This window comes from Oncorhynchus masou, chromosome 7, assembly GCF_036934945.1.
Source record: "Oncorhynchus masou masou isolate Uvic2021 chromosome 7, UVic_Omas_1.1, whole genome shotgun sequence".
Lineage (NCBI taxonomy): Eukaryota > Metazoa > Chordata > Actinopteri > Salmoniformes > Salmonidae > Oncorhynchus > Oncorhynchus masou.
The window spans coordinates 22,065,510-22,086,734 of record NC_088218.1 but is presented as its reverse complement, the minus strand read 5'-3'; the positions used below and the strand labels follow the sequence as shown (position 1 = coordinate 22,086,734).

Below are 21,225 nucleotides of genomic sequence, written 5' to 3'. Positions count from 1 at the left end.
CCGCCAGGTAAGTTCATAATATCTTTAGGGAAGATTCGTTTGGGAAGTGTGCGGAAGGTGCAGACGGGGGGGGAGCGCGGGTGCGGAGTGAGATTGGGTGATTTAAGTGCCTTTAATAACCTTTCACAAACACTCAGGAGAGTGATGTAAAGCTCAGCAGCTCCCATCAGAGACCTCATGGCCCAGCCTGGCCCCCATTCATCATCCTGACACTGCCTGACAGCCACGCTGCCTGCCTGCCTCTCTGGCTGCCTGGCTACACCCCCTCTTCCCTCTGCCTCCTTCAATCTCCCCGTTTTTATTTCTATATATTTCTCAGTTGCTCTCATCCTCTTTCTTTCCCTCTCTATCTTTCCTTCTCTCCATTTTTCTCTTTCTTTCCTTCTCTCCTAGGTTCTCTCTCGCTCCCTTATCTCTCTGCCGATGGGTAATATAGATTGCTGCAGGCCTCTCAGACAGTGGGAAAACAGCATTAGATGCTGTGCAGGGGCCGGGCATGGCAGGGCCTAAGGAGCCAGACCAGAGAGGGCCAGGTTACACAGCAATATGCCTCATAACTATGTAATATCTGTGTTCACACTTTCTCCCCCAGCTGCTTGTAACAGCTTGTTACCTGGAGCACTAATGCAATGGGGAGAGAGAGGTATATTTTTAGTCTTGGACATGCAATTGGAAGTAGAAGTACAGACATGTAAGATGTGCTTCAGATGACAGACTTTCGAATCAAATATTGGGCCGGAATGTTATGAGTAATTTTCTAAATATCAGAGGTGTATTTTTTTTAAAACATCTGACACCAAGTGTAGATAAAAAGTATTGTCTCTTCAAGGCCCACATGCATATATATATATATATATATATATATAGATATATATATAGATATAGATATATATATATATATATATATTATATATATATATAGATATATTGATTGATTTAAATTGTATACCAGCTGCTCCTGCCTATACGTACATACACAACAGTATACCATTAGTGGTATACGAACAATAAATATTTCAGACACACAACAATTGTCCAGAATCCCAGAAGAACAGCCGTTCTCTATTTGACCTCCTTATCGACTGACTGACTCTTCTTTAGAAAGGAAGAATGTTTCCAACGTATATATTCTGTCAGAATCCCAGTTACCTAAGACATTCCCATTGAACTGAAATACCTCAGTGTTGCTAGATGATAACCAATTAGCCGTTGACAAGCTCTTTTTCCACCTGATGTGCCCCTGAGGCGATGTTTTCCTGTGTGTTCCGTTGTAAAGGATACACTTCAACTGGCTCCTTAGGTGCCTTCGGATGGTCAAGGTCTGCACGGAGGTTGGTTTCGACCCACAGACAAGAGTGGTAATTGTGTTTCACCAAATCAAATTCAATCACAGATAAGAATCCCTCCTGCCGAGATAGAGAGCTCAGTGCTGTTAGGAGAAGAACAGGACCATGATTGCTGTTCCTCACTGTCAAAGGCACTGAACGAAAGGCCACCCCAATTCCAATCACTGATCACAATCAAGTCAAACACCCTCTGCTCGGCTCTCATGGTCTCCCACATCCATGCACCTGTAGACTACACTACACCGGTACATACTATATGGTTGGTTTCCCGGACCCAGATTGAGCCTAGTCTTGGACTAAAAAGCATTTTCGATATAGCACTTTTGACTCTCCAGTAACTTTGCTACAATGGAGATGTGTCCTTTTGCAGATTTGAGTCACATTAGTTTTTATCACCAACCCTTCAATTACCATTATTAGTCACTGTACCTCAAAAGTGATATTTTTCAGACGTCTCGGGTAACTCCGAGTTTCTCTGTGCTGATTTAGTACATGAAGAATATCTAACCCGCGGTGCCTGTGTTTAGAATGCATTACTGTAAACCGCCAGATTGTTAGCAGAGTGGTTCTGGGCTAAAGTTCCTGGGAAGAAAGCCATTTCTAAGAGGCACCTGGCAGTGAACACTTGATGATGAGGAGTTAGTGCTACCCCGAGGGCGGTCTATACCCCTGGTAATACCTCTGTGTACTCTCCACCCAGGAAGTGTGTGGATGGCTTGTCCCTTTCGGTAGATTGGCTGGAGGAAAATCCAGTTATCCAGAGAATTGTGTTTACCTTGACCACCAATACAATGTAGCCAGAGAGCACAGGCTCCTTATACCGATTCCTCAAATGATTTCAAGATTCCTTAGTGCATTTCTGCATACATATTTCTGTTAAGATATTCTAATAGTTATTGACCAAGGTTGAATTACACAACATCTCTTTTTTATCTACTGAAAATGTGTTTTGTATTCACGGTGGTTAGATTTATGACTGTATGTGGAAAAATGCATTATGCATGATTTCTGTGATTATGCTAGATTGGAGATGCAGAGCTTTTATTTATATATATATATATATGTATCTCAATGGAGACTTCTCCTATTGTTGTGTTGCCAATTTACTCAAGGGTGGTGGAATGGCTTGGAGGCGTTTTCCATGAAAGAAGGCAATGAGTTCAGCCACCACACACGATAAAAGTGTACATGCCAAAAATATTTCTCAAAAGTACATAAACAACAGGACCTAGAGGGATCTAGGGATTCATCCTGAAACTGCAACATTAATGCTGCAATCTGGGATTTATTTCTCTAGACAAATGGCAGCCCCACTCTTGTTGTGGTATAATCTTCAAGAATTAATGGATTGAAATCTCCAATGAACAGATACCCAGATACCACATTATACCTTTAAGTTAGAATCTCCGTGCATACCAAAACACCTGTCAATATGCAAAATGATATACAGTAGCTGTTTTCTCTCCAGTATATTTGAGGTTAAGCCATTTGTGTTAATTTATAGCGAGAAGAAGCTGGCCGCCGTTTCACTCATTTCTTTTTTTAACAACATGGGCTCCTGACAAAAATATAATACGCTGTGTTAAAACAGCTACGAAGGAGAATCTCTCTCTCCCTCCCTCCTCCCTCCCTCCCTCCCTCCCTCCCTGTAGAGAGGTTGATATCTCACGGCAGATTCCCCCAGACAGACTCATTGGGCCTTAAGCATGTGAGGAGAATGAACAAAGCTCTCAATAAATCAATGCGATACTCAGGAATGGCAGTAGTCAAATTGCTTTGTAGTGTTGCATTACGCTAAAGTAGATGTACACTGAGTGTACAAAACAGTTCCATGACATAGACTGACCTCGCGAGTCAACATGGGTCAGCATCCCTGTGGAACACTTTCGACACTCTGTAGAGTCCATGCCCCGACGAATTGAGGCTGTTCTGAGGGCAAAGGGGGTGCAACTCAACATTAGCAAGGTGTTCCTAATGTTTTGTACACTCTGTGAAAATTCAGTATGACAGCCTTGTTTTTGTTGTTTCTGGATATTCTTTGTCAAGAGACAGAGTGACAGATTGCTTCTTTCTCCAAATCATTTCATATAAGTAATCTGGGACAGCTTTGTTGTTTGAATACCAGATTGGCCCTTTAAAGTATGATGATAATAATGCGCTGCAGTGTGGACTCAGTGTGGCCAGATGACAAAAACACCTCTCGTCTCATTTTCTCCTCTCTTGTTTGTCTTGTTGTTGCTGTAGAAAGGGAATCAAGTGGACATGACAACAGGCGGCTGCGGAGGGGGGGTCCAGGTCGGCACCAGAGACGTGTCCTTGGAGTCCCTGAACAAGCTAAACAGCAGTGGGCTGGGGCTGTACCCGGAGACAGAGCTAAGGCCCAGTAGCGGTGACTGCTCCTGTTCCGCAGGGGAGAGAGAAGAGGACTGCTGCAGCAGGGTTGACAACGAGCCCTCGTCGTCCAGCTACTACTCCAACAAGCCCGGGGCGGAGCGTGTGGGTTCTCTCAGCGATTCGCTTTACGACAGCTTCTCCTCATGCACCAGTCAAGGCTCCAACGATGTGTAGAGTAAGAAAGTGGAGGCCGGGGCCGATTCTGTTGGAGTCCTCTGCTACTCCCACCAACCGAAGCACTTAGGTCATAAGGAAGGAAGGGATGTCATCGGTGATGTCATAAGATAAGGACGTGAACCCAGACTGTACGGTACGCATGACCTCTGAGATGGACAATTAAACTATAGGCTACAACAGTACCACCGTTCAAGGTGTGGAAAGCAATATTAGAAATTGTCTTGCATTATATATTTTTCCCCGAAGGGGGAATGTTTTTTTTTTATCATTGCACTGTAAAAATACTGTACAAAGTTAAGGAATTCAACTTGAAGACATGAACTAGAGTAAATACCACCAAATCCAAATCAAACCAATCAGCAATCTCATCAGGAGCAACTGATGATGCCTAGTAGTGTGAAGCAATACCTTAAGAATGATAATATGTGCAAAAAACTATTACAGTTGTTGGATGTGGATAGATGGTTTTCTCACGGATCATTATTTCTCAAAATATTTCTCAAATGTTTTACTGCCACAGTGTTGTATGCCACAATGGCAGGCTTAGACACCACAACTACCATCATGCAATACACTGCAACCCATACCATACAATCATAGCTCCTAAAGCCATTGTGTCAAACGTGTATGATTACTAGACTGCTGTGGTATTTTGAAAGTTGCATGGCGAACTAAAATGTGACACACATTAGACACATTATTTTTGAAGTGGCGGGATTTATACTTTATATTAAGTGACCTAAATACACGCATTTGCACATTTAATTGAACCACCAGTACTGTGGAATCTTAAAGAATAGTATCCTGCATATTGAATGTACTGGAGTCAATATTGACTTTGAGTTGTGGTACAGATGAGAAATACATGATCAATACATGATCAATCATTTCTACCAGCAAGTCAAAACTGTCAAGCTGATCTTCAACTGCTATGTAGTGGCTTAAAAGGGATATTTGGCAATGAAGCCCTTTATCTTCTTCCCTAGTCAGATGAACTCATGGATGCCATTATCATGTCTCTGCATCCAGTATGAAGGAAGTTAGAGTTAGTTGTGTGAGCTAATGCTAACTAGTGTTGGCGCAATGACTGGAAGTATATCTACTAGCATGCTAGCAGTTACCATGGACTTCCAGTCATTATGCTAACACTATTTAGCAATGTCCTTCAAACTGCCCATAGAGACATAAAAATGGTATCCACTAATTAATTTGACTCTGGGGAAGTAGAGAAAAATCCTGAATTATCCCTTTAAGCAATCACCGTGCAATCACCATTGTACTTGGGTCACTCAGTATTTCATGTAAACATAGAACTGAACTAGTGTCAGAATGGTACTTATGAATCAGAAACTTCTGTTGGCTTCAATAACACATTTGCGGAGCAAGGTCTATGCTAGTAGCTCAGGGAAAATGCAACGCGTATACCTAGTTACCTTGAATATAAGGTTACAACTCATGGAAAGTACATTTTTCATTTTTTTAAACGGAAAACAGACATTTTTTGAAAAGTAAAACCTTCATGAACTGCAAGATAACATAACTGTTGAAACGGTGTCTCTTGTAGCATCATATGAAACACTCATTTTTTGTATATTTTGTTTGTGTGTTAACTGCAATTAAATTAATATCAGAATCGAGCATTGCTGACTGGTATATGCAATTTAAAACATTTAATAATTGTGTAATGTTTGCCAATCATTCAAACTATATGTCTATTGATTGAGAACAGTTCAACTTTTCTTGATCATTTCCTCGTTTTGTGACTTCCTGTAGTGTTTGTCGATACAAAATGTTTTATTTTGTCGAATAAAAGCTACTACTGCAACCTTTTATCACTTTATCCTATAACACATTTGACACGTAGTAGGAATAAATCATCATGCCAAACGTGCTTAATTTGATTCTGGTGCTAATCAAAAACAGACTGTACGTTTCATTGTTTGAACAATTTTCCATGAAATTGTTAATAATATGTAAGGAGAGTCTTGCTAAGACCATAATGTGTATTTTTCTAGCTGACGAGTATTTATATCCCACTTTTTGTACATGGAACTGTATAGTAGTGTTTACTTGTCCTACTTCACATCTTCTCTGCTTGATTGTTCCTTTGTAAGAGAACCTGTTACCAGCAGTGTTAGTTTGGTAATTACGTGTGCAATTTTGGCTGTTACATTAGACTTTTAATGCTATATTTTATGTAATAATTTCCCAGATAAATAAAAATAAATGATTTCCTATTTTACTTTGGTGCAGCTTTCGTAACTGTTGGAGGTTGACGTTTGTGTATGTATGTGTGTGTGCGTTCAGTATCATATACTGTAGTCAAATGTAAGGTACTATAGTCATAAGAAACAGTGAGATCTTCGCGGATCTTTGCCATTGCGCTCATGAATGTGTAACTGAAATATATGTAAGTAGACTACAGCAGGGAATTGTTAATAATGGCAAGGGAAGGTTTGAGCCAAGTCCTGCCTTCAAATGCTTGCGGTAAAGCTCATGTCATAGTCTTCAACTACAAAACGTGTTAAACGTATAGCCTGTGTTTAACTGAGCTTCACTCTCTTTAACAGTGCTTATAAAGTAGGGGCATTTATAACAATTGGAGTCTCTTGATGGGTAATTATGTGACTATAAATAAAAGTAATTAATTCAGCCACCCAAGAGTGACATCCAAACATTCTCTCTCGCTCTCTCTCCCATCTCTCTCTCTCTCTCTAACTGAAACATACAAGATCCATAACAGACACAGAAAGAAGATCCATAAAATGATCTCAAAAAACGTATTTCATGAATAGTAGCCTTTCTAAATCTGGTTAAATGTGCATGGCTATCAACGGTGCACTCCATGCCCAAAAGCATATCCAAATGTGACCATTTCATATTTGGACGCAATTAAACAGTCACTGATCTGCGTGTGTAGGATATGAGTGATTGAAGAATTGCTTCCATACCACGATCTTTCATCACGTGGTACGTTTTACGATTTATCCTCATCCAATTTCACTGGAATTCCGCAGCCTAGTCTCTCGAACCCCAGAGCTCGCCCTCGTTCAGCGCTGCGCATCACATTCCTCGCAGCAGAATGTGCTCTCACACATTGATGCCACGGATCCATCTAAGGGTTTTGTTTTCGTTTTAAGTTCACCTGGTCTGATGTGTTCCTCTGTAGTGTCATTTGGGAGAGGATGTTGCTTCTCATCTACGCAACTTTGCTTGGAATTTTCCTCAAAACAGGTATGCTGAACTTTGGAGACTGCGTAATCTTACATGTGTTGGCTTGCTGCGTTGTATTCTGATGCTGAGAGCATTTTCTCAAGTGATGTGTCAACGTTTTCAGGTATTCCAATCTAATTCAAGTTTGGATTATGTTTAAATGATTTTGGGGAGCTTTTTTTGTCGGATGAAAACAATTAATAAGTCGTTTTCAGAAGTCCAGTAGAGGTCTGGTAATGCCAACAGGGAGGCGCGCAGGAGGTCACCATTGCAGATCAAATCATCTCGTTAAATGCATTTATAACTTTCTTGGAATAAGAAATTATGACAGATTCTTGGATTTAACATTTTTAATGACACTTGCGCTCCAGCGAGAGAAAATATGTCACCTTAGGTCATAATTGCGTTTGTAAAACTATTGCGCCATATGACTTGTGCAAAGGCACATTTTCAAAATGTTACTTAAGCTACTATTTTACATATCTTTGCTTAAATGTAATGATATTGTTTAAAAAGTAAATGTTACATAATAGAGTGTGACATGCTGAAACATTGACCATTATTCCATTTTTTGGAGCGTCTTTCTGATGTTTCAATTGCCCTGCGTGGCATGCTAATGAGGCTATTGAATGTTCCGATGAATTGCTACTAAACATGACTAGACACCATTACAGGTGAAGAATGTATTCATACATTTTATAAAGCAGAGGGACATGTTTAGGCCGCTCATTATCAATAGCTAATTAATAGCTCTCTAATTACACAGATGCAATTCAACATTTTTTTATATTTTATTTTTTTACAGGTGTAGGAATTCCATCAAGCTCAAATGATAAGAAACTTGATTGATCAACAGTTGTCAGCTCAGGTGAATGTAATAAACTCAAGCACCATTTTTTTTAATGGATGTTAAAGGAGCTGACCTACCACTCCATGAACACCTGTGATTAATATTAGTATCACTAAATATACAGAGAATAACAAAGCTGTCTCTCTTCAGATGACTGTGGAAGAAAAATACACCATTTAAGATAGATGACGGCAAATAAACTGATTTCTCAATCCACATGGGTCACTTTATAGCAATGATTTGGGAATAAAGTCCGCACTGTCATTCCAACATACATCCAATGATCGTATCATCAGAATGATGTCACAATCAGCCGCTCAGAGCTTTTCCAGTCCATATTTCCAGTTCAACACATTGCACATGGCATATGAACAGTGCCCTGTAGGATCTTGATCTCACCAAAAATGCCTCTGGTGTAAATAACATACAAATGTTCTCTCCTGTTCCGAGTTGGATGTGCTGCATTTGGTTAACATACTCTCCTTAAACATAATCTTCGCTGTTAGCAGAAAATACTTCGAAATAACTTGAGGATGTTTTTACCTCAGTGAAAACTGTATTGAAGAACAATATGAAAAGTATAGACAATATGTACATAACTTTATGCTTGCCTAAATGTTAATTATATAGAGTATGAATAGCCAGTGGTTTATAGAGGACAAATACACAACAGTCTAGGATGTGTTTAGGCACTTTATGAGACTCTATTGCTCGGTTGATGGATGGAGTTTTGAAGCATTTATCTGGTTTTAAAGTAATTACGCTCTGATTTTTGTTTTGGATCCTTTACAATTGAATTTGTACTTGATGGCGCTGTCAGACTGGGAGAAGAATGACTGTCGCCATTTCAATAATTAGAACACAGTACTAACTGTCACGGAGAACAAATTACCTGAAACTGTGGCGCTTGAGAACATTTAGAATTATTGTTTATCATTGCACAGTCATGCATGTTTCTGCTAAACCCTGAATCAGATTGTGCTATCCATCCGGTATCCTCGATTCAATTCTCTCGATTTTTCTTCCCTGTGAAACAACTTTGCATGAATAGCCAACCATCTGTCATTCTTAGTTAATCTCAATTTCCATTTAATTCCAATGAGTCAAGTTAGAATGAATTCATCTCATTTGAAGTCAGTGCTGGAGCAACAGCTTCATTGAGTGTGTGGATAAAGCACTTTGTCTGAAACACTCTGGCTTGGTTGTTTTGACCTGTAGTAGTCAGAATGGCAATTATTATTTTAGTGCGTAAAGTTGAGTCGCATTTTTCCCTGCACAGATACAGTATGCCCAGTTTACACACACAATTATGTCTGACGGCTCTATATTAAGTTTAGTTGGCAAGTACATGAGAGTATGGATTTATATTGATGAAACATGTTTGTTCATTATTTTCAGTCAAAATCCCTTTATCCTGACTGTGTTTCTTTGTTGTCATGACAAACGTGTATGTCATCAGAGAAGTATGTGTTTGTGTGACTCATCAGTGCTTTCTGTGGTGGGGTACAGAAATGTCATCATATTAACTCAAAGTCCTATTGTCTGATATTTGCAACATGTCCGCATGTGTAAGGATAGCGTCAACGTCGTCTCTCCCACATTAACTGCTCTTTGAGATAATCTTCACCCTTGTGATTCATCAAGGAGATCCCGTCTTGCAAATAGGGACCAAGTTGACTTTCAAAATGCCAGCAAAGAGACTTTTTCGTTTCAAAGATGGATTTGTCTCTCCTCGAGGATACAGTTCCTGATCTGTGGTAATGGCAATAGATCCCGAAAACACATTATTCTTGATTAGCTGGGAGGAAAACATGGGGGGCTGAAAGGCTCCAGATGAACAAGGGATAATGCTAATGACTGAACTGCAGACCTGGGTGCAAAGCATAACATTTTCAAATCTTTCAAACGAGATTTTAGGCCTAATCTTTCAAATAGTTTCAGCGTTTCGATCAAGCCTGCCTGGAGTGCCAGCTTGCACTTTTCTGACAACTCCATTGGTTCCACTGTGCCGGGAAAGCTCAATCAAGCACAGCCAAACAAACTTGAAAGAATTTGCCTGTAGTCTCTCTTGACCAACATTCATAGACTAATGAGATACTATATGCCAGATACTGGTGAACTGTGGACTTTAAAAAATATTTTTTTTAACTCCTTGCGGTTCTTCCTGTCTCTCTCTCTCTCTCTTGTACAGGCTATGCTCTCCAGATCCAATGTTACCAGTGTGAGGAGGTGAAAAACAATGAATGCTCCACGCCGGAGTTCATTGTCAACTGCACGGTCAACGTGCAGGACATGTGTCAGAAGGAGGTACTGGTGAAGAAGGATGGTAAGAAAACAGCGTCTCCTGAGCAGTCCCGTTCCTTTCCTCGTTTGTTCTTCATTGGATAGAGCTAGCGGGAGAAGTAGTCCCTTCTCGCTGAATCTCCGCCACAGCAGAGCGTGAGCTTCAGTCTGACAAGAGAGACCTGTGAGAGAGAGACAGGAAGGTTGGGGGATCTGTTTTGTGTCAGAAGGGTGGGGCCGGATTCGAACCCACGCCAACACAATATAAATGTATTCTGCAGCTAGACCACCCCAGGCCATACTGCCTTCTCTGACACCTACCTTGCCATGCAAAACCAAGCCACACCGGACTGTGACACTTTTGAACATATGACCTAAATCAGGTATATTTTCCCCTTTCATGTACTTCCTCTCTATCTCAGTGGAACTGATCTATAAGGTCTCCTTGTAACATCAACACATTTTATTTATTTGATTTTTTATTTCACCTTTATTTAACCAGGTAGGCTAGTTGAGAACAAGTTCTCATTTGCAACTGCGACCTGGCCAAGATAAAGCATAGCAGTGTGAACAGACAACAACACAGAGTTACACATGGAGTCAACAATACACAAGTCAATAACATAGTAGAAAAAAAATAATCTATATACATTGTGTGCAAAAGGCATGAGGAGGTAGGCAATAAATAGGCCATAGGAGTGAATAATTACAATTTAGCAGATTAACACTGGATGAGTTCATAAACTAGGCCTACATGCCCACGACATCAATTGGGACCTACAGTGTATCAACGAATCTCCATAGATGAAGAGGCTATTACCATAGTTAATTCATGGTTTATGGCTCATATTATTTTAATGGGATTATCCCAAAGGGTGGTTAACCCCTTGGTTGCTGGTTGCTGTACTCAGTTGATCCATGCAATATTTTTTATTATAAACTAGGTGGTTCGAGCCCTGAATGCTGATTGGCTGACAGCCGTGGTATATCAGACATTTATTTGTACTGCTGTAATTACATTGGTAACCAGTTTATAATAGCAACAAGACACCTCAGGGGTTTGTGGTATATGGCCAATATAACACAATTAAAGGCTGTATCCAGGCACTATGAGTTGCGTTGTGCATAAGAACAGCCATTAGTAGTGGTATATTGCCCATACACCACACCCCTTCGTGCATTATTGCTTAACCCTCCTGCCGTGTTCCGGTCAAATTGGACTGATTTTCAAGTTCTCTCTGAAAAATGTAGTTAATTTAATCGGATTGTCATTAGGTTCCATGACTTTGTCCACACAGGGCATCTGAACACACAAATTACATTTGGATGATTTCATAACATTTTGGGGGTTTTATTGAACTTTTGTACACCTGTGGTGTTCCTGGTCAAAAATGACCAGTAATTAGAAATTAATGGGTGAGAATACAATTAATGTATACAATTGAGTTCAGGCACATGCCCATTCATCAGATGGACACACTTCCTCTCCCAGACCCCCACATGCATGTGTGTTTGAGCACACACACACACATCACTCCCCTTCTTGGCTTCCATGGCAACCCCCACGGGAACCTTTCCCCAATAGAATATTCCCCCATGGGAACCACACCTGTTAGCATTCTCACAGACAATCGCAACATTGTTTCAATAATATATAGAACTTTTCTCAGGCTCTGGTATATAAATCTTTTTTGAGGCCTTTCTCACAATTCATTCTGTGACAGCACAATGACCAAACGATATATTGTATGTGAGGCTCTTGATCATATCTTTGATCATAACACTGGTGAGGAGGAGAGAGTCCTTCTTAAACTTTGACACAAAGTAGTCCGTGATGAATAGAACAATATGTTTCATCTGAGTATTTGTTTTTGTCAAAATAATCCACACATGATGCTTTTTATTTCATCTCAAAGACGAGTTGTATGAGCTCAGGTCAATGAGGCCTACAGGCCATAAATAGCAAATAGAAGTTCAAAACTTGTAATGTTCACAAGAACTATAAGTTGATAAAAATATCTAACACAACATTAGGTGATAATATATGTATTATTATGGATTTATAATCAGCTATAACGGGGGTGGTCATTTTGGACCCGGGAACACAGAATTCATTAACATGAAACAAACACAACAAGAGGGTTAATGAGAGAACGCCCTTCAAACACCACTATGCCTATTGATCTTACCACATCCAATGTTATGTACAGCATGTCACTTGTGTTCAAATGTATGCTTCCAATTACAAGAGCATAAAAAAAGTGTACCAAAACCGTCATAGCAAGATAGTCTTTAGCGAGTGTTTAATGCCCAAACTGTCTCTGAACGTGATGGTTGACAAGATTCATCACTCAAAGGCAATAATCTACGGCAATAATGTCATGAACAAATGTACACTGTGTAATGCTGTGTAATGGTTTGAATAACCTTGAGATAAGGATGCACTTTTGTGTGGAATGCACATGCTTACAGTATATTCAGGTCGCAATTGTAAATGAGAACTTGTTCTCAACTTGCCTACCTGGTTAAATAAAGGTGAAATAAAAAATGTAAAAATATTCACAAATCTTTTCCAGCCTCTGCACTCTTTAGAAAGGTCTTCTGAGTCATTTGATTCAAATGCGATGTTGGCAAAGGGATTCTTATGTGCTCCTGTAAGCAGATAAACAGAAAAGTCATGCAAACTTTTATTCTAACATGAAACCTTCTAGCAATGTTGGTAATGAATAAGTTCCTTAATTTAATCATTTCCTATAATGTCAACCTGAGACCAGGAGCCTAACTAATTATCTTTATATGCAGCAACCGCAATTTATCACAAATAATGAATTTGCGAATTACCACATCGTTATCGGCAGAAAGAAACACTTGCATAATGTGTGTATGATATGTGAAGACATCTGTAACGTAATCCTCAGGGAAAGTTGGCTTTTGTATGCGAATCGGTGCCAGCTTGGTCTCTACCCATTTCTCTCCCCAACAAAGGTTTGGGGGCTTGGTTTGTTTGACTGTCAGTTCTAAATGTGCATAGTGATGAAGTATGGAACAAAGCAGAGGGTTGATTAAGCTGAGGTTGCATTTGTTAGTTCTGTCAAACTTAATAGCAGTAATCAGGGGCTGATGCAGACCGAAATGCTCTACTTTTGTCTTAAAGGCTTGTCTGACGTCTTTGAGACAAAACAAGAATATTGTGTTCCATTTACACATTTACACTTTGTCTGACAGCTCATCGGTTATTATTTCAAGAGAAAGACGAGTAAATTAGAGCAGTAAAGTTTTGATTTAACTTTTAACATGACTAGCAGTTCTCTTCCCCCCTTTCATCTACCTCTTTCATCTACTTCCTGTTTACTCTTTCATTTGAACTTTTCTGAACACTTCACTTAACGTCGACGGGCGTAACGCATTATGCCACAGTTACAATGCAATGTAAGACTTGTCGTAAGCACTTATGAACCCCTTCTCATAATAACAGCTCTTTGCAGTCTGCTGACACATTTCAGCAGAGAACACATGATAGACCTGATAGCATTAAGACATTATGAGCGCCCATATATGCTTATAACATGTACGGATGCTTATAGATTCAGTGGAGCTTGAGTCGAATCTCCAGGGTCACCTTGGGTTTCTTTGTGTCCAAAAGCGCAGTGTCTATTTCCTAGGAAGGAGTAGGGAGAAATGGGAGTTGAGTCCCTGCAAGGTGTTCATTTATCAGGCAGGGAGAGGCAGGCTTTCTTACCACCTCCTATGGTAAGACTTAATAGCACAACAACGTTTCCATGAAATCAAAACACTCTTATTCATGTGCATTCTCTCGTCGCCATATAAATCAAAGCATTGTTTTGTTGCAATTGTTCCATCGTTTGAGAGCATTATATTCTGTCGAGGTGACATTCCCAATGTTTTATTTCTTATAACGGCTCGACAAAGGTTCTAGGCACTTAGAGGATCACCTCCCAGTAATATGAACCATTCCAGTATTGATCAGGATAAAGTTCTGTTAAATTGCAAAGAGCACTGAATTACAATATAGTCTACGTCTCAACAATTTCTCACTTGGCCAAGATCCTATGGCAAATATGTTCAAATCACCACATTTTTTTGATGTGTAATTGTTATTCCTGTTTATTTGTGGGAAAAAAGGTGGATTAGATATTGCTTTGTCTGATTTCCACAGATATTTGCCAGGCATAACGTAAAACAGACACATTCCTGAATAAAAAGACAGTTTACGGACTTTTACCCCTCCCTTCCCAAGTGCTTGTGCTACCACAGTTTGCTATGAGACTTGGCTCAGTTTCACCAACGGTGTCAGTACCACATCTACCTTGACCTGGACATCCTGTATAGCTTTGCACTACTCCTGACCACTTCTCTCTCTCCTTCTTCAGGCATATTTTACCGCAAGTCCTGCGCCTCGTCCGGGGCGTGCCTCATATCCTCATCAGGCTACCAGCAGTTCTGCACTGGAAGGATCAACTCTGTGTGCATCTCCTGTTGTAACACACCGCTCTGCAATGGGCCCCGGAAGAAGAACCGCCCGGTCCCGTCGGCCGCCAACTCTTCATTTTCCTCCCTTCTTTTTCTTCTGGTCTCCCTCACGCTGGTCTCCCTCTCTCTGACATAGACCGAGAGGCGTCCATTTGTCCACTCCTCTACCCGAAGATGACACTAGAGTATTATGAGAGTACATATAGGCAACAATACATAACCGTATGTAGTGTATTGGCCACATCAGACTCTAGTGTCGTCTTTGGAGAGGAATCCTATACATAAGAGACTATCACAGGAGGTTGGTGGCAACTTAATTGGGGAGAACGAGCTCGTGGTAATGGCTGGATCAGAATGAGTAGAATGGTATCAAAGACATCAAGCACATGGTTTCCAGGTGTTTGATGGCATTCCATTTGCTCCGTTCCGGCCATTATTATGAGCCGTCCTCCCCTCAGCAGCCTCCTGTGGACTCTACAGCGTCATCTTTGGATCGGATACTCAAGAGCTTAAGACTCTTTGGAAGGATCCCCTTTTATAATCCTGCTGTTTTGAGTTTTTGAGAACTGAGTGCTTGCCATTGCCTCTTCTTCTTCTTCGTCCCTCGCTTGCCCTCCAATCCCCCCTTGCTTACTCTGTAGGTTCCCTATTGGGGGCAATGGGCACTGACCTCATCAACGTCGGTGTTCTCCTGTTTATAGGAAGATCGAACGCTTCAGATCAATACTCCTGATGATTAGGAGTCAGACGTGATCGTAGTCAGTGAGTACTCAGCAGCCGTTTAGCTGTGAGAATTGTGTTAACTCATCATGGATCTGAGTGTAGAGATGGTACTGACAGTTGAGGACACTGAGCAGTGAGTTGTAGGGATTTTGGAGATATACTTAGATGTCTGCATCATTTACTACTAGTACAAGTTCTTGTTACAGTAAGTACTAACTGCAGGATCTCATGTCTTATATCATTTGTAAGTACAGATGTGTGATCTTAATTTGACCAGTTCCTCACAGCAGAAACATATTACTACAGCAACAAATCCTACAGAAATGTGAATTATTGTGTGGGTTATAATTAATGTACATTTTCGTAGGGGTTGATACATTTTTTGTTTGGGCAAACCAACATTTTAAAGTGGAAAATACAACTTTAGTAGCCTTTAAAAACCTTGAATACACTACACGTTTGCTTTTCCTGCTGTGCAGAAAATTCCCTGCAAAAACAGGGTGATCAAATTAAGATCCTACATCTGTATATACCCAATTACTTTCTTGGACTTCAAATATTGCTGAAAGACACAAGGGATTTGTTCTTAAACGTGATATAAATTGACATACACTACTGTTCAAAAGTTTGGTTCACTTAGAAATGCCCTTGTTTTTTAAAGAAAAGCACATTTTTTGTTCATTAAAATAACATCAAATTGATCCGAAATACAGTGTAGACACTGTTAATGTTGTAAATGACTATTGTAGCTGGAAATAACAGATTTTTTTACGGAATATCTACATAGGCGTGCAGAGGCCCAGTATCAGCAACCATCACTCCTGTGTTCCAATGGCACATTGTGTTAGCTAATCCGAGTTTATCATTTTAAAAGGCTAATTGGTCATTAGAAAACCCTTTTGCAATTATGTTAGCACAGCTGGAAACTGTTGTGCTGATTAAAGAAGCAATTAAACTGGCCTTCTTTAGACTAGTTGAGTATCTGGAGCATCAGCATTTGTGGGTTCGATTACAGGCTTAAAATGGCCAGAAACAAAGAACTTTCTTCTTAAACTCGTCAGTCTATTTTTGTTCTGAGAAATTAAGGCTATTCCATGCGAGAAATTGCCAAGAAACTGAAGATCTCGTACAACGCTGTGTAATACTCACTTCACAGAACTGAGCAAACTGGCTCGAACCAGAATAGAAAGAGGAGTGGGAGGCCCCGGTGTAAAACTGAGCAAGAGGACAAGTACATTAGAGTGTCTAGTTTGAAAACACAAGTCCTCAACTGGCAGCTTTATTAAATAGTACCCGCAAAACACCAGTCTCAACGTCAACAGTGAAGAGGCGACTCCGGGATGCTGGCCTTCTAGGCAGAGTTGCAAAGAAAAAGCCATATCTCAGAATGGCCAGTAAAAAGAAAAGATTAAGATGGGCAAAAGAACACAGACACTGGACAGAGGAACTCTGCCTAGGAGGCCAGCATCCCAGAGTAGCCTTCATTTCTTAGAACAAGAATAGACTGATGAGTTTCAAGAATAAAGTTATTTGTTTCTGGCCATTTTAAGCCTGTAATCAAACCCACAAATGCTGATGCTCCAGACACTCAACTAGTCTAAAGAAGGCCAGTTTAATTGCTTCTTTAATCAGCACAGCAGTTTTCAGCTGTGCAAACATAATTGCAAAAGGGTTTTCTAATGATCAATTAGCCTTTTAAAATGATAAACTTTGATTAGCTAACACAACATGCCATTGTAACACAGGAGTGAAGGTTGCTGATAATGGGCCTCTACGCCTATGTAGATATTCCATAAAAAAATCTGCTGTTTCCAGCTACAATAGTCATTTACAACATTAACAATGTCTACACTGTATTTCTGGTCAATTTTATGTATATTAATGGTTAAAAAAATAGATTTTCTTTCAAAAAACAAGGACATTTCTACGTGATCCCAAACTTTTGAACGGTAGCGTATTCAATAACCTGTTATTAGCTGCAGTCGTTTACAGGATGATAATAATAGTCTGTATCAACATCCAGTTTCAACTTTAAAAACTTTTTGGGGGTGTGGTTCTTCAAGTATATTTGAAGTCATTCAACAGTCCTTATAGTATATCTCCACTTTTTAGTTGTAGAGCTTATGCAGTTCCGTTATTCATAACTGATTCACAAGTTCACATTAAGGACATTTCAATGCAGGGATGCATATTATACCATTTTCTGTACAGAAAGGAGATATGTGGCTGTCATTGCGGGAAGGACAGATATAAGTATTGGTTATTGTAGCTACCTGGTAAAACTGCTTAGAGGAGCTTTTTAGTGTCGTTGCTCATCTGGAACTATTGACGATGTTAGTATAATGCTCATTCAGCAGCATACGTCCTTTGCAACACATTGACTCACGGAACGGCCCACCACGTGCGATGTGTTGTGGAATGGATCACTTAGCTATAAGTGGAGAGGCATAGTTGATGGATACATTTACTCAACAATGCATCATGTACAAATATTGCTCATACTTTTATGTCTTACTGAAATCATATTCTCTCTCTTTCTATTGATGTTTCCTATCTGATGGATTGTCACTTGAAAGGACCAGAGAGCGCACAAACACAACTACAATATTTTGGATTGTATAAAATGATCCACATGAACCATTGGAGTGAGTGACTGGTCGAAATGTTTCGATTGACCCCTAAAACTGACTGTCACTCACGTATATCAGAGTGTATATGACTACTGAATGTTGAAGTGACAATGTGGAGTTAATTTGACAAAAAAAAAAGAGTACAGACAACAGTGCAGTAGGAAATGCATGACGGGGTGTTTATTTATGTTGACTTAGTGTTTCTTTCTTGGTTCTTGTGCCATGGGCTTTTGCCAGTCATAGTCAGTATTAGCTTAGCAGTAGCTTTACCGTCATCTACTTTGGTCTTTCTTTTCAGCCGATTCTATTGTCAATTGATGAGTTATTTATTCTGCTGAAAAGGCAGCACAGAGACTGAAGGGAAGACCATTCTTTTTGAAATACAGCATATATGAAATGTAAATAGATTTCAGAAACATATCTAATAACTTACTCTCATTACTCCAATACAATTGTATTTGATTTGATTTATTCATTGGCCATTATAATTATTGAAATGCTTTGTAAAGAGATTAATGTAAGAAGTATGTCATAATTCATCCTTCAAATTAAAAGATAGTGGTTAAATTAAATGATAATGATACTGCTTTTTTTCCTTATTTGATGTTTATCTTGAATGTGTAAGACATTGAACTAACAGGTAGACATGTTTAACAGAATTGGGGTATTATGGGTAATTTTTTTGATGGTCTCCCTTAATTGGTCTTCTGTGAAGAGTGATTGTATATTCTGCCCATGTGAAATGCAAATAAAGAGTTGTGACCAAAAACAGTGCTTCTGAAACAGCAGACTCGCCATTCTGTCTTCAATATGTAATAAACAAATAACATATTTATAATAACATTTTTGATTTGATTAGTTGCTTTTTTTCAAAGGGCAGTTTAAGTTGAATGACCTCGGGCATCTTATAATGCCAACCTCCTTTGTTGGGGAGTTAAGGCTTGTCTGTAAATGAGACATGGGCCTAGTTAGGTCAGTCTCACACTGGGAGAGAGAGATGGAGGAAGAGAGCAAGGGAGAGAGGGATGCCCGACACAGCCGTGCACCACGTTTAAATGAGAGACACAGGGTGACGGAGGCTGTGAAATATTCTGTCTCGGAGCCTAGCTTGAAATTTCAGTGACCTCCAGCGGCTAGGGTTTTCCTTATTATTCACCACCAGACACAGTACGCACCATGTGGACCTTGCTCTATTCATTGCACCGTCTGGAAAATGGATATCACAGGGAGATGTCCCTGCATTTCATATTTCTGTAACTTCCACACAGCTAGATGTAGGCTAGGGCAGAATGGAAAACATTGAAGTGGTTTCATCAATTAACGTTGACATTTACAGTTGAAGTCGGAAGTTTACATGCACCTTAGCCAAATACATTCAAACTCAGTTAATCACAATTCCTGACATTTAATCCTAGTAAAAATGCCCTGTTTTAGGTTAGGATCACCACTTTATTTTAAGAATGTGAAATGTCAGAATAATAGTAGAGAGAATTAATTATTTCAGCTTTTATGTCTTTCATCACATTCCCAGTGAGTCAGAAGTTTACATACACTCAATTAGTATTTGGTAGCATTGCCTTTAAATTGTTTAACTAGGGGCAAACTATTCAGGTAGCCTTCCACAAGCTTCCCACAATAAGTTGGCCCATTCCTCCTGACAGAGCTGGTGTAACTGAGTCAGGTTTGTGGGCCTCCTTGCTCGACACACGCTTTTTCAGTTCTGCCCACAAATTGAGGATGGAGGTCAGGGCTTTGTGATGGCCACTCCAATACCTTGACTTTGTTGTCCTTAAGCCATTTTGCCACACGTGGAAGTATGCTTGGGGTCATTGTCCATTTGGAAGACCCATTTGCAACCAAGCGTTAACTTCCTGACTGATATCTTGAGATGTTGCTTCAATATATCTACATAATTTCCCCATGATGTCAAGCAAAGAGGCACTGAGATTGAAGGTAATCCTTCACACATCCACAGGTACAACTCCAATTGACTCAAATGATGTCAATTAGCCTATCAGAATTCATGACATACTTTTCTGGAATTTTCCAAGCTGTTTAAAGGCACAGTCAACTTAGTGTATGTAAACTTCTGACCCACTGGAATTGTGATACAGTGAATTATAAGTGAAATAATCTGTCGGTTAACAATTGTTGGAAAAATTACTTGTGTCACAAACAGAGTAGATGTCCTAACCGACTTGCCAAAACTATAGTTTGTTAACAAGAAATTTGTGGAGTGTTTGAAAAACGAGTTTTAATGACTCCAACCTAAGTTATATGTAAACTTCCGACTTCAACTGTAAATGGACAAAGCATCCACCCACGCACCTGTTTCATTATAATCCTGCCACTCCCAATTTCCAATGACCACCAACTGTTGTAATTCCATTATTACAGACAATACTAATGCAATAGACCTTCATTTGAGATTTTTTTCTCAAAGATTACATTATTAGGTTTCTCTAATGACAACTATAATTGTGTTGGAATATGACGACCCATTCGCGACCACTTATTAACCAGGTCTTCAGAACATTGTCACTGTTTCGTTGTTTAGCCTTGAACAAACTAGTGTTACCATTATAATATCTGTCCATTTAACAACAATAATTCATTCCATTTGTCATGCACATTTCTCACACCCAAGATGCTACATTCTCCCCCACAGTAGGTGAGGGACTAACTCAACTGTACCGTATCATGCTACTTTCTGCCGTCCACTTTGCGTACCACACGATTATTCACTTTACATTGTCACCACCTTCAATTATCATGCTACGAAAAGCAATAAGGAGTTCGGTGCAGAGGCCAATTATAACCAAGCTGCTTCTTGCCATTCATTCGTACACGTGGAAGTACACGTTTCACTGCAGTCAGGCACGAACAAGCAGGTGCTAACAAGCAAAACGATCATTTGCTTCAGGTAGGAAAGAAAGTAGAGGATGGTACAGTATGTGGGTTTCTCTATGGTATAAGAAACTATCGATTAAACCTTTGACGGTGATACAGCTCAAATCCGTGTGTAAGAGAGATCAGCTGTGTCAGGGTCATCCTCTGTCTTCTTGGTGTGTGCGGTGACAAACAGCCTAGTGGAGTCATAATGTAGGCAGTGGGCAAG

The 21,225-nt window shown here is 39.8% G+C and overlaps 2 protein-coding genes across 3 annotated transcripts in view; both read left to right on the top strand.

Annotated features, from left to right (window-relative positions):
• LOC135543501 (nck-associated protein 5-like) overlaps positions 1-6,159 on the top strand; it is a 171,682-nt gene extending 165,523 nt beyond the window's left edge. For both annotated transcript variants that reach the window (XM_064970812.1, XM_064970813.1), the window contains one exon: positions 3,591-6,159. In XM_064970812.1, the coding sequence (XP_064826884.1) occupies positions 3,591-3,914 (324 nt within the window). In that variant the 3' untranslated portion in view covers positions 3,915-6,159. The remainder of the gene's footprint in view (positions 1-3,590) is intronic.
• Positions 6,160-6,989: 830 nt separating this feature from the next.
• Positions 6,990-16,138, top strand: LOC135543054 (ly6/PLAUR domain-containing protein 1-like). The gene is made up of 3 exons (XM_064970158.1): positions 6,990-7,151; positions 10,172-10,306; positions 14,655-16,138. The coding sequence occupies exons 1-3, from the start codon at positions 7,103-7,105 to the stop codon at positions 14,888-14,890; spliced, it is 420 nt and encodes a 139-aa protein (XP_064826230.1). The 5' UTR covers positions 6,990-7,102; the 3' UTR covers positions 14,891-16,138.
• The last annotated feature ends 5,087 nt before the right edge of the window (positions 16,139-21,225 follow it).